At 70.6% G+C, this 11,747-nt stretch overlaps 2 protein-coding genes across 4 annotated transcripts; one reads left to right on the top strand and one right to left on the bottom strand.

The window, feature by feature from the left end:
• Positions 1-2,509: 2,509 nt before the first annotated feature.
• PLVAP (plasmalemma vesicle associated protein) lies at positions 2,510-5,183 on the top strand. The gene is made up of 6 exons (XM_075175639.1): positions 2,510-2,971; positions 3,317-3,407; positions 3,616-4,202; positions 4,484-4,607; positions 4,719-4,797; positions 4,885-5,183. The coding sequence occupies exons 1-6, from the start codon at positions 2,594-2,596 to the stop codon at positions 4,889-4,891; spliced, it is 1,266 nt and encodes a 421-aa protein (XP_075031740.1). The 5' UTR covers positions 2,510-2,593; the 3' UTR covers positions 4,892-5,183.
• A 1,165-nt stretch (positions 5,184-6,348) lies between these two features.
• GTPBP3 (GTP binding protein 3, mitochondrial) lies at positions 6,349-9,603 on the bottom strand. 3 transcript variants are annotated; one of them, XM_075175627.1, is made up of 9 exons: positions 9,520-9,603; positions 8,604-8,839; positions 8,192-8,278; positions 7,894-8,096; positions 7,707-7,779; positions 7,473-7,616; positions 7,171-7,336; positions 6,786-7,061; positions 6,349-6,696 (listed from the first exon to the last, which is right to left on the bottom strand). In XM_075175627.1, exons 1-9 carry the CDS (start codon positions 9,555-9,557, stop codon positions 6,465-6,467), a joined length of 1,455 nt encoding a protein of 484 aa, XP_075031728.1. In that variant the 5' UTR covers positions 9,558-9,603; the 3' UTR covers positions 6,349-6,464. The 3 variants fall into 3 exon arrangements, with proteins under 3 accessions (XP_075031728.1, XP_075031727.1, XP_075031729.1); XM_075175626.1 differs by having other exon boundaries at positions 7,473-7,779; XM_075175628.1 differs by lacking the exon at positions 7,473-7,616.
• Positions 9,604-11,747: the final 2,144 nt, after the last annotated feature.

Raw genomic sequence — 11,747 nt, 5'->3', positions numbered from 1 at the left:
TTCCCAGCGCGCTCCAGAAACTGGGAAGACTGGGCAGGCGTTTGGGCAATAAAGGCTGCTCTGCCCACAGGGACGTCTCCTTGTGCCACCAGCCCGGCTGTCCCCTTGTTCCCACCGAGCCCAGCCATCCCCCCGCAAACCCAGCCATCCCCCCGCAAACCCAGCCGTCCCCCCGCAAACCCAGCCGTCCCCCCCGAGCCCAGCCGTCCCCCCCCGAGCCCAGCCGTCCCCCCAACCCTGCTCGGGCATCACACACCCCCCAGGGCTTTAACCGGGCTCTGCCACCGCGGTGCCCGGCGGCTGCCAGGGCAGGACCCGGCTCTGCCAGGGACCCCGCAGGCACTCCGGGGGGGTCCAGCCAGGGATGGGGGGACCGAGGCAGGGAGGGGGGACAGGGATCAGCAGCTGCTGCTGTTTTGCAGTCGCTTCCCAGCATCTTTGATCCGCTTTGAAGAAGGTTTCCAGGAAAGTTGCAGATTTTCCTGCTGCCGCCGCCGCGGTATCCTGTGCAGAGGGCAGGCAGGCCGCACGCAGGCATCCGGCCTCCTCCCGCCTGCACTGCCCGGGGGGATCGCCCCCCGTGCCCCCCGTGCCCCCCCGGCTCGGGGGGCCGGGGAAGGTGCTGGCAGGCGGCTTTCCAGGTGGAAGTGCCTCTGCGGGGCGGCCCCCGGTCGTGTTGGGGCTCCCCAGGCCGTGGAGCCCATGGCGGGGGGGAACCAGCCCCATTCCCGCACCCCAAACCTGGCAGTCCTGAAGTGGGGACCCCAGCCCTGCAGCAGCTTGGGACAGGGAGGGGAACCGGGCAGAGCCATTCCCATGGCCCCACCTCAACGCAGCACCAGCCCTCGGCATGGGAAGGATTAATTATAACCGGGAGGCTAATTGGAAAGTGGGACAGCGGCAGGGTCTGCAGCACGGGGCAGGGGGGGTGGACACCCTGTCGGGATCCCCCGTGACCCCGGGAGGCTTCGGGGAGCCCTTGGGGTGGGCTGCCAGGGGGAGCATCTGACCAGCAAAGCCACCGGCACATCGGGGTCCCGGGGTCCGGCAGAGCCCCGGCAGCGTCCCCACAGCGGGGCCAGGGGGGCCCGGGGGGTGACTCACCGTTATTTGCAGCTCAGGAAGGAAACGGCAGTAGCTGAGAATGGATTCAAGGACCGACACCATCCCGGCCATCGCAGACACTTCCCGGTCCCCAGGGACCGCGGCGCAGCCAGAAGGCAGGAAACAGCGAGCGGCTCGGGGTCAGCGCCCGGCGCGGCCCCACACCTCGGCCCCCCCAGTCAGCCCCCCCAGCCCGGGCTGGGCATCCTGCAGAGCTGGGGGGGGTCTGGGTGCAGCCGGCCCCTCCACCACAGCCCAGGGCTCCCTCGGATGGGGGCAGGGTGGCGATCCGAACATGGTCCGGCTCAGCCCAGACCCGCAGCCCAGTCCTGCAGCCCAGTCTGTGGGCACTGGTGCTGAGGGTTGGATGGGCACCATCCCCACACCCGATGCCACCCCTTTTCCCTGCACTGAGGAGCCCCCTCCATGTCCCCAGCCTGTCCCCAAGCCAGCCCTTACCCCCAGGCTCATCCCTCAGCCCAGCACGGGGCCCAGGGGACCCCAGACCTGGAGCAAGACGGGGGAGATGGCTGCAAACCCACGGCTCTTTCCATCCATGCCCAGCTGGGCTGAGCCGCCGTGGCAGTGATGCTGGCATGGGTGGCCGTCCTCGCACAGGGCCAGGGCCACCTGTGCTCCACGTGCTCGGCCGGGGCTTCCTCGGCAGCCTGGGGACCCGGTGGTCCCGCAGGTGGGCACGGAGAGGTCTGGGTTTGCCCCTTGCTCCCCTCCACCGGCTGCTCTCTGCCCAGCAGAGATGGCCCAGCTGGGGAACAGAGCCCTGGCGCAGGACGGTGGCTCTGCGGGGTGACAGCACCCATGGGCGCTGCAGCCGCAGGTTCCCACTGGTGGCTTCATCCCACGGCCCCACATCACCCACCCCAGCCCACTGCCACCCTACCTGCAAGCCAGGGCCTGGCGCATCCTTCCCCTGCCCACGAGCTGCCTGCAAGGTGCAGGAGAGCAGTGGAGCATCAGTCCCTGCAGGCTACCGACCCGGTGAGCGGCAGGGTCCGGCGGTGACTCGCGTGCCACCACGAGGACATGGCGCCAGGACCAACCCGGGGTGCCCGGTGCAGGCGGTGGGATCCTCCTCCATCACCCCACCAGCGAGCGCCGGCAGCCGCAGCTCCCCCTGCCTGCCCCCGGGGGCTCACTGCCCGGGCACCCCCAGTGCCCGCCGTGCCGGGGGCTATTCCGAGGTGAGAGCCAGTCCCAGGGGAGCGCGGGACCCTGGCACAGGGAGGGGGAGCAGGGTGCCAGGCTTCGCCCCCGTCCGTCAGCAACCGGGAACAATAGTCCTCCTGCAAACAGAAGCTGCATCGTGATAACCCGGCGGGTCCGAGGCATCCGGAGAGGCAGGAAAGAGCCCAGCAGAAGGAAATATTAAACAGAGCAATATAAACACGGCGGTGGGAGCGAGCTCCGCCCCGGCGCGGCCCCGTTGAAAGGAGCTGCCGCGGGGTGGGGTGCGCAGAGCGTCGGCGGGATGGAGAAGAGCAGCTACGCCATGGCCAAGTTTGGTCTGGAGGCCAAGGAGGCGATGCCCAAGCGGGACTGCGGGTTTTACGTGAAGTACATCTTCCTCTTCACCTCCCTCATCCAATTCCTCATCATCCTGGGGCTGGTGCTGTTCATGGTGTACGGCAACGCGCAGGCGGGCACCGACACGCACCTCCGGCTGCTGGAGGAGCAGCTGCAGGATCGTTACAACAAGATCATCACCCTCAGCGGGAGGAACATCAACCTGACGCGCACCCTCAACGCCACCCTCAAGGAGAAGCAAGGGCTGCAGGCTCTCGCCCAGAAGGTGCAACGGGACCTGGATAAGTGCAATAGCACCCAGGCTCCCAACGCCATCCCCAAGGTGAGCCCCCCTCCCCGGGGACTGGGGGCAGCAACCCACCCATGGGTGCTGGGGGGCTGCAAGGAGCCGGGACGTCGCTTCAGCCCCGCAAGCTTCAGCGGGGAGGACGAGAGGGTGCGGGGGGGCAGAGCCGATGTGCCCCCCCCCAGCCCCGGGGGGGTCTCAGCCCTGGCATCCTGGAGGCAGCTGAGGGGGTTCCAATCTCACAGCCCCCCTCCTCTTCCTCCCCAGCCCCCTGCCCACGCCAGCCCCCGGCGCTCTCACCACCACCCGGGGGGAGCGAGGCGATGGCAGGGGGGTCCTTGCGGGACACTCTGACCCCTCCTCTTCCTCCCCCCACCTCAGCTGCAGGAGATGATGAAGATCATCTTCTACCAGAAGACGAAGCTGGACGAGTGCCACATGACCATCAGCCTCATCAACGCCAGCTGCAGTGGTAAGGGACACCCGCCCCCCGGCTGCCCCCCACCCTGGGCTCCCCTCTCCCAGCCCCCTGGGAACCCCCAGCACCCCTCGGGGCCCCCCCGCAGCCTGTGCAGGGGGTCTGCCCCCTCCCCGAGCTGGGCAGGGGTGTCACCCAGAGATGTGGGGTGGGAGTTGGCGGGGGAGCCATGCACCCCAACTCCATGCCCCCCCCCCCGCAGCCGACAAGGCGCTGCTGCGGAGCCAACTGGACCAAACAGCCTTGGCCAAGAAGGAGCTGGAGGAAAACTGCCGCAAAGCGGGTGCCACCCTGAGCAAAGCCACCCAGGAGCAGGAGAGCTGCCAGCGGGACCTGCTCACCACCAGGACCGTCTGCGAGTCCACCAAAACCAACCTGGAGCTGCTAAAGCACGAGTGCGATTCCTTGAGGTCCGACATGAGCTACTCCTTCCAGCGCATCAAGATGCTCAGCCCGCACAGCTGCAGCGCAGTCCACGACCAGCTCAGCTGGCTGACGCAGCGGACGGAGGGGCTTTTCCTCTGGCAGCAGGAACGGGAGACCAAATACGTGGGGAAAAGCGTCTGCGACGGGAACCTGCTCCAGTGTCGCATCAACTGCTCCGGGGAGAAGCAGGAGTTGGAGAAGCGGCTGCAGGACATCGAGAAACAGGTCAAGGGCGGCCAGGAGGAGAAGAAGAAGCTGCTGGTGGAGAAGGAGCAGCTCAGCAAGGAGCTGGAGGAGAAGAGCAAAGCCGCCGCACAGGCTGGGCACTTCAGGGAGCAGCTCAACATCTGCATGGGCTCCAAGGTGAGGAGCTGTATGGGGACGTCCCCGGGCACCCTCCGTGGGAGCACACGAGGCCGGGCACGTACATGCTTCTTTTGCACATGCACTTTTGCACATGCACTTTTGCACATGCACTTTTGCACACGCATCTTTCTTTTGCGAACACACTTTTGCACAGCCGCGGGTGCACCCCGGGCAGGGACAAGCCGCTGCAGCACCCTCAGGCCCCCTTCACCCGGAGGTGCTGTGCCGAGGGGGCAGCGGTGCCAGCGCTGACCGCCACCACCCGCTCTCCTCCGCAGATGGACGCCTTCTTCGACATCACCGGCTCGCGATTGCCGGGAGCTGGTGGGCGGCCGGGACCCTTTGCCAGCACGGGCTCCTACGCGGATGCTCTGAGGAACCAGGGCATCTTCGGGAATATGGGTGAGTCCTGGGGGGGGGGCTTGCTGTGGGACCAGTCCCCCCGTCACGCTGGGGGCCACCGTCCCCCCCAGCACCCAGCCCGGCTCAGGTCCCGCTGCTCCGTCCCACCAGGCAAAATCAACGCGGAGGAGATCCAGCGGTCGGTGCAGAAGATCATGGAGCAGTACACGTCCACCCTGAAGAACCCCAGGTGAGGGGGGCCGGCGCGGGAGCCCACGGGGATGGGGGGGCGGAGGGGGCTGGGGGCACCGGGGGCCTGATCCTGCCCTCTCCGCAGCGGCTAACGGCCGAGCGGCGCACGGAGAACGGCGGCGAGGGGCTCGAGGACAAGCCCAGGAGGTGCTTCCCGCGGCATGGATGGCAAACCCTGACCAGGAGCGAGTGGCTGACACCGCCGCCATCTTCCCCCTGCCCCGGGGGGGGGCCACCAGCATGGTGGGGGCCAGGGCCACCCTCCCCTGTCCCCTTCCCCAAGCTCGTCCCCTCCCGCACCCTCGCCTCCCCCGCGCATGTACCTGTACGCTTGGAGACGGGGCGGTTGGCAGCGATAAATACAACCGGCCCTGAGCACCGACACAGCTCGCTGCACGTGTGCCTGGATGCCTATGGGGGGGTGCAGAGGCCACGACCGGGATGGGGAGCGGGAACATCCCATCCTGGCTTCACGTTGCCCTTTTGGGGCAAACGCCGGCAAACCCGGGAAGCGCGCAAGGCCGAGCGAGCGGGAAGCCGGGGCGTGGGGCCGGGGCGCAGCGCAGGACGCGCCGAACGCGGTGATTAATCGCCGGCTGCCGCTCGCTGATTTACGGCCCCGCTTCCCGCTCCTTCCTGTTGAAGGAGCCTTTCCTGCCCGCCGGGCTGCCCGCACGCCAGCCCCTGCCAGCCCCTCATCGGCGGCACGCAGCGTTCCCGGCACGTCCCCGTCGCCATCTCCATCCCCAGCCGGCACCCCCAGGTCCCATTCGGGTCCCCCAAGTCCCATTCGGGTCCCCGGAGCCGCATCCCACCTGGGATATGCAGCCACACGCTCCCGCCACCGAGGACGGGGACGCCGCCGGGTCTTCCCGTCCCTGCCCAACCCCTGGAAGCGCAGGGTGCCAGGGTGGGATTGGGGTGACGGAGGGACTCCCCTGGGGACCACGGTCCCGGCTGCGCCTGCCGCCCCCGCGCAACCCAGCTTGGGAACCGGGGAGACCCGGGGGGACCTGCTCCCTGCCAGAGGATTTCCTGGAGCTCCACTATAAATAATCCTGGAGCACCAGGCGCTTCCGGAGCCTGGGAGCCCCAGTCGGGGGGGGGAGGAGAGCAGGGGGTCCTCGGGGAGCCCCCACCTTTGGGGCTGCAGAGCCCAAAGCTGCCAAGTGGGTGCAAGAGCTGGGGAGATCCCATGGCTCCCCAGGCTGGGGCTGTGCCCTGGGGGGCCCCCCAAGACCCCCACGCTGTGTCACCGGGGCTGGGGGTGCACTTGGGGAGCCAGGATGGACCCCCCCGGGATGCCGAGCCCTGCGTCCCTCACGCCATGGCGCGGGGGGGGGATGCCCCAGGGGGGAAGCCCGGGGTGGCTTTTCCCTTCCAGCCGCTCCGGCTCCTTGTTTGTCCTCCTGGCCAGGAAACGGGGCCTCTCCCAGTGGTTTTTTCCGTGTCTGGGGCTCGGGACACGCTCACCCCGGCCAGAAAAACATCGCAACCCGGCACAGGGACACCGAGCCCCGCGGCACCGGGGACCAGGGAGGGGGAAGGATGCCAGAGCCGCCGAAGGCACCAGGGTTTAATACCAGCACGGGGCCAAGAGCTCCCGTCCCGCGGTCCTTGATGCTGGTGGCACCACAGCCGGGGGACCCCCCCCAGCTGCGCCCCTCACTTGCCAACGCAGAAGTCCCTAAAGATGATGTCAAGGACGTCCTCGGCACCCACGTGGCCGGTGATCCGGCCCAGGTGCCGTCGCGCCAACCGCAGCCGCTCGGCCGCCAGCCCCAGGTCCCGCCGGCGCTCCCGGCCGTAGCGTGCCAGCGCCGCCGCGCAGTCACCCAGGTGGAGGCTGTGCCGGCTCTGCGTCAGGCTGGGCGAGCCTGCCAGGGGGTCTCCGCACCTGGGAGGGGGGGGAAAACCAGCCTGGAGCACCCCCCCACGCCGGGACGGGGTGCCCGGTGTGTCCCCCGCCGTGCCCCCCGCACTCACAGCCGCGCCAGCTGCCGTGCCAGCAGCTCCAGGAGGTGGTTGAGCCCCTCGCCCGTCTTGCAGGAGAGGAGGGTGGCGGGGGGCAGGGGGTCCCCTCGGGCACAGGCGTCACGCAGGGCCCCCCCGCCCCCCCGCAGCAGGTCGGCCTTGTTGAGAACCAGGATGCAGGGGGTGGCGGGGGGCAGCAGGGACCCCAGGGCAGCCCCCAGCCCGGCCGGCTCGGTGGGCACCGCCGCGGCGTCCAGCACGGCCAGCACCAGGTCCGCTTGCCGCAGCCTGGGGGGAGGCAGCAGGGTAGGGCAAGGGGCCGCATCCTGCCACCTCCCAGCCATCCCAGCCCCTGTGGTGGGGGGGTACCCCCAGCCCGGCCCCCCCCCAGCCTCACCGGTCCCGCGCGCGGCTGACCCCCTCCTGCTCGACGGGGTCGGTGGCATCGCGGAGCCCGGCCGTGTCACTCAGCACCAGGGGGTAACCGCCGACGTTCAGGGCCACCTCCACCACGTCCCGCGTCGTCCCCGCCACCGGTGACACGATGGCTGCCGGACGCTGGCCTGGGGGGGGACAACAGGACACAGGGGACAATGCTGGGGACCCCCCTGCCCTTGCAGTGTCGGGGACAGTGGCTGCCGTCCCCAGGGAGGGGGAAGCTCGTCCAGGCTGCGAGCAGCCCCCCCGCGCCCCACTCACACAGCAGGTTGAGCAGGCTGCTCTTCCCCACGTTGGGGGGGCCGGCGATGACGGCGCGGACCCCCCCACGGAGCAGCTCCCCGCGGCGCCCGTCCCGCAGGTGGGCACCGATCTCCTGCTCCAGCGCCCGCACGGTGGCATCCACTGCGGGGGGAGAGCAGGGGGACGTGGCAGGGTGGGGGGGACAGCAAGGATGGGGTGTCCCAGCCCCCCCGCCATCCTGCCAGCCCTCACCTTGGGACAAGACCTCTTCCTCCACGTTGTCATCCTCACTGAAGTCGATATAGGCTTCAAGGTGGGCGAGAGCCTGGGGATCAGGAGGGGGTCAGCAGGGACAGCCCGGACCCGCGTCCCCCAGCCACCACGTGCCAGCGGAGGAACCCGGCTGGCCAGATCCAAGCCTGCACCCCGCCACCCTTACCTGGGTGAGGGTCTCGCTCCAGCGCTGGTAGAGCCGGCCCAGCTCACCCTCCATCTGCCGCAGCGCCTGCCGCCGCTGGGCCTCCGTCTCCGCCCGGATCAGGTCCCCCAGCCCCTCGGCCGCCGTCAGGTCCAGCTTCCCGCGGCGGAAGGCTCGGCGCGTGAACTCCCCGGGCTCGGCGGGACGCAGCCCGGGCAGGCGCCCTGCCAGCCCCGGGGTGAGCCCCCCTCCCCGAGCTGGGGGCACCCTCCGGCAGCACCCGGGGGGAGGGGGGGAGGAGGAATGGGGGGAGCCTCACCCAGCGCCCGCAGCACCCCGCTCACCACCGCCGGCCCGCCATGCACGTGCAGCTCGGCGCAGTCCTCCCCGGTGAAGCTCCGGGGACCTGCAGAACCAGGACACAGCTTGGACGGGCACCGGCTGAGCCCACTGCCGCGAGCTCAGCCCCGGCCAGATCCGGCACACCCCCTCCCTTCCCCTCCTGTGCATGCTTCGAACCCACAGCGCCTTTTGGGGGGCTCAGGAGAGACCCCCCACTAGCAGCTGTGCTGCAGCTATATAGGATCGGTGCAAAGGGGCCAGCGTTGAGCCGGGACCATCCCCGTTGGCATCCGCACTTAGCTGGCTTCACGGTGCCCTGTGCCGGGCACCGAGACCCCCACCAAGCACCCAGACCGCCCCCGAGCACCCAGACCTGATGCCAACCCCACCTGGGAACCAGACGACGAGGCCGCGGTCCAGGGGCTCGGCGGTGGCGGGGTCACGGATGCGCCGCAGGGCCAGGATGCGGGGCGGGGGCAGCTCGGGGCGCCCGGTGAGGCTCTGCAGGGCCCCGCGGCTGCCCGGCCCGCTGGTGCGGATGACGGCCACCCCGCACCGCCCGTGTCCCGAGGAGACGGCGAAGATGGTGTCCCCCCGCGCCGCGGAGCACAGGCGCTGCGCCCACCTGCGATGGGGCAGGCAGAGCGGAGGGGGGATGTAGGGGTGGGGGTCCCCTATCCGCACCCCCCAGATGGGGCAGAGAGGGTGCAGGGATGCACAACCCCCATGCACCCCCCGGACCTCTCCCCGTGCACCCCACATACCAAAGGCCCTGGGGTGCAGACCCCTCCCTATGCTCCCCCAAGATGCTGAGGTGCACCCTTTCCTTCTGCGGCCCCCCACCCCAGGTTGCAACCCCTCCCCGGGCACCCTGCCAGGCCCGGGACAGGCAGGCAGGGCGCAGGGGTGCACCCCTTTACCCCCGCAGCCCCCCTCTCCTGAATGTACACCCCCCTCCGTGCACCCCCACCCCCGTGCACCCCCACCCCCGTGCACACCCCTCTGCTTTGGGGTGCATCCCCAACCCACACCCCCTAAAGGCACCAGGGTGCACCCCCTTTACCCTGCGCGCCCCCCCTACAGGGGTACTATAGGGGTACACCCCCTCTCCGTGCACCCCCACCTCCAGGTGCTCCCCCTCTCCACGCACCCCCTCCCCAGGTGCACCCCTTCCCCACGCACCACCCCTGCACCGGGGCACCTCCAGCCCCAGGCGCACCCCCTCCCGCGCACCCCCTCCCCAGGGTCCCCCCACCCCGGGGTGCCCCCCACCCCGGGGTGCCCCCCACCCCGGGGTGCCCCCACCTGCGTCCCGCCGCGCTCAGCGCCCTCCGCAGCGCCATGAGCCCCCGCCGCCCGCACTCCGCACCCCGCGGCGGCCTCAGCGCAGGCGCCTCGTCCCACCCACCCGCGCGCGCCGATTGGCCAGCTCACCAGCGAGGGGCGGGCTTCATGCCGCCGATTCCGTTTCTGATTGGCCAGCCGCCAGCCATGGCGCCGCTCCGTCTGAAGCTGTGCAGGAGCCGATGGCTTCCGCCCGGCGCGGGGCGCGGCGCTGCCCGGGGCGGCCGCGGGGTCCCTGCCCGTCCCCCCGGGGGTCTCTGCCTGTTCCCGCCGGGCGGGCAGGGCTGCCTGGCTGCAGCCGCCCCCCCCCCGGTCCCTCCGAGGCACTGCACGCCCGCTTGCCCCCCGGGTGCTGCCCCCGCGGGGTGCAGGGTATAGGGGTGCAGCGGGGCCCCCCCGGCGGTCCCCCAGGTATTGCGGGGCCGCCCTGCGGGTTTGGGGCCGCGCGGGAGTCAGACACCCACGACCCCCGGTTGCACCCTAAAAATAAGCCCCAGCACCGCAGGACCCTGAGCTGGGGGGGGTCCCCGTGTCTGGAGCAGGGGAGCCCACCGTTGCTCGGTCCCTGTCCTACCGTCCCCTCTGCACCCACTGGTGTCCCCGTCCCTCGGGGGTGGGGGTTCCCTTGCCCCCACTCTGACGCAGGCTGTCCAGGAGCGCTTGGGCTTTTCGGGGACCTCTGCTCACCCCGGGGGGGTCCCTGCGCTGAGCACCCCCAAGGCCCAAGGCGGCTGAGCCCCGGCTCCGCACCCAGCCAAGCTGGAGCTGCTCTTCCACGGGGAACCCCCACCACGTCCCGGAGGTCTCACCCCCCCAGCGGGGGCCGGGGCTGACCCCTGGGCTGCAGGGTGGGGGGTCCCGCATGCCGCCCCTGCCGTGTGTGCCGGGAGGGGCCCGCAGCCGCCCGCGGCCCCGCCGCTCCGTGAACCATAGAAATTTTCCCCAAGTGACATCACGGCGCGGTACCCGGTCCCCGTCCCGCTCCCCATCCCTGCCCGGGGCTGGGGGACCCCATCCCTGTCCCCATCCCTGTCCCCATCCCTGCTCAGGGCCCAAGGCTTGGGGGGGCCACCAGCTGGTGCACAGGGGTTGGGGTGTAGGCAGCCAGGACAATGGGGTGCCCCCTGCTCTGGGGGGGTCTCCCCTCACGGTCCCCAAATTCTTGGCTCAGTTTGGAGAGGTTTGGGGTCGGCTGGGGCCTGGGGAGGGCTGCGGGCCGCTGCGGTGGCGGGGGGGGGACAGGGGGGGACAGCCATGCAGACAAAGGCGCTGGAGCAGGGAGGAGCGAGCAGCAGCATGGCCGGGATGCAGGCAGGGATGCAGGCAGGGATGCAGGCAGGGATGCTGGAATCCCCAGGATGCTGGAGACCCCTCAATGTCACCTCCTGTGCTAAATCCCTGCGGGCACCCCCAAACCCCCCAACCCCCCCATGCTCTGTGGGCTGGGGATGAGGAACGGGAACGCAGAGGAGGAGCTGCAGCAGAGAGCATCTGCTCTGGGGCTGGGGGGGGTGTCTCCCCGGGGGCTTTGGGGTCCCTGGGTGCACGCACCCCACACGCACAGCCCTGCACGTTCCTGCAAGGCCCCGGGGCAGACCCCAGGTGACCAGGCCAGCCTGGACACCCCCCCCTCCCGGGGTGCAGAAGCTTTTCCTTGTGCCCCCCCCTTCACCCCCCAGTTCTGCACGGCTCAGCCTTCCCCTCCCCACCAGGCAGCTGGACCCAGCCCACGGGGGTCCCAGGAGGGTCTAGTGGGGCTTCGGACCCCCTGGGCAGGGTGGGGGGGGGCACCCCATTCCCAGCCAAGACAGGGACAGTGGCCAGGCCTGGCCTGGGAGACGTGCCAGCCTGTCCCCCCCCCCTCCAGCTGCCGAAGCACAGATGCCAGAGGAGGGGACGGCTCCTCGTGGCACCGTTCCTCAGCGCTGGCACCCAGCCCCTGCCCCAAAATAGCCGTGGGCGTGCACGGAGCTGGGGGGGACCTGGCACAGGGGTACCCCCCACCCCAACGCCTGTGCTGCCAGGGGGGCTCACAGGGTGGGTGCAGGGTCCCAAGACCTTGTGGGGGGGCTGGGTGGGGGTCCCCCCGAGTGACCGGGGCCGGGCTGTGGGGTGGGGGGCAGAGGAGGGTTCCCGAAAGGTCAGAGAGGCAGCGTGCAGCCCCGGTCGGGTTACCGGCCTGCCCCCCC

The sequence above is a fragment of the Calonectris borealis genome, chromosome 28 (genome assembly GCF_964195595.1).
Source record: "Calonectris borealis chromosome 28, bCalBor7.hap1.2, whole genome shotgun sequence".
Taxonomy (NCBI): domain Eukaryota; kingdom Metazoa; phylum Chordata; class Aves; order Procellariiformes; family Procellariidae; genus Calonectris; species Calonectris borealis.
This window is presented reverse-complemented; position numbering and strand designations above follow the sequence as displayed.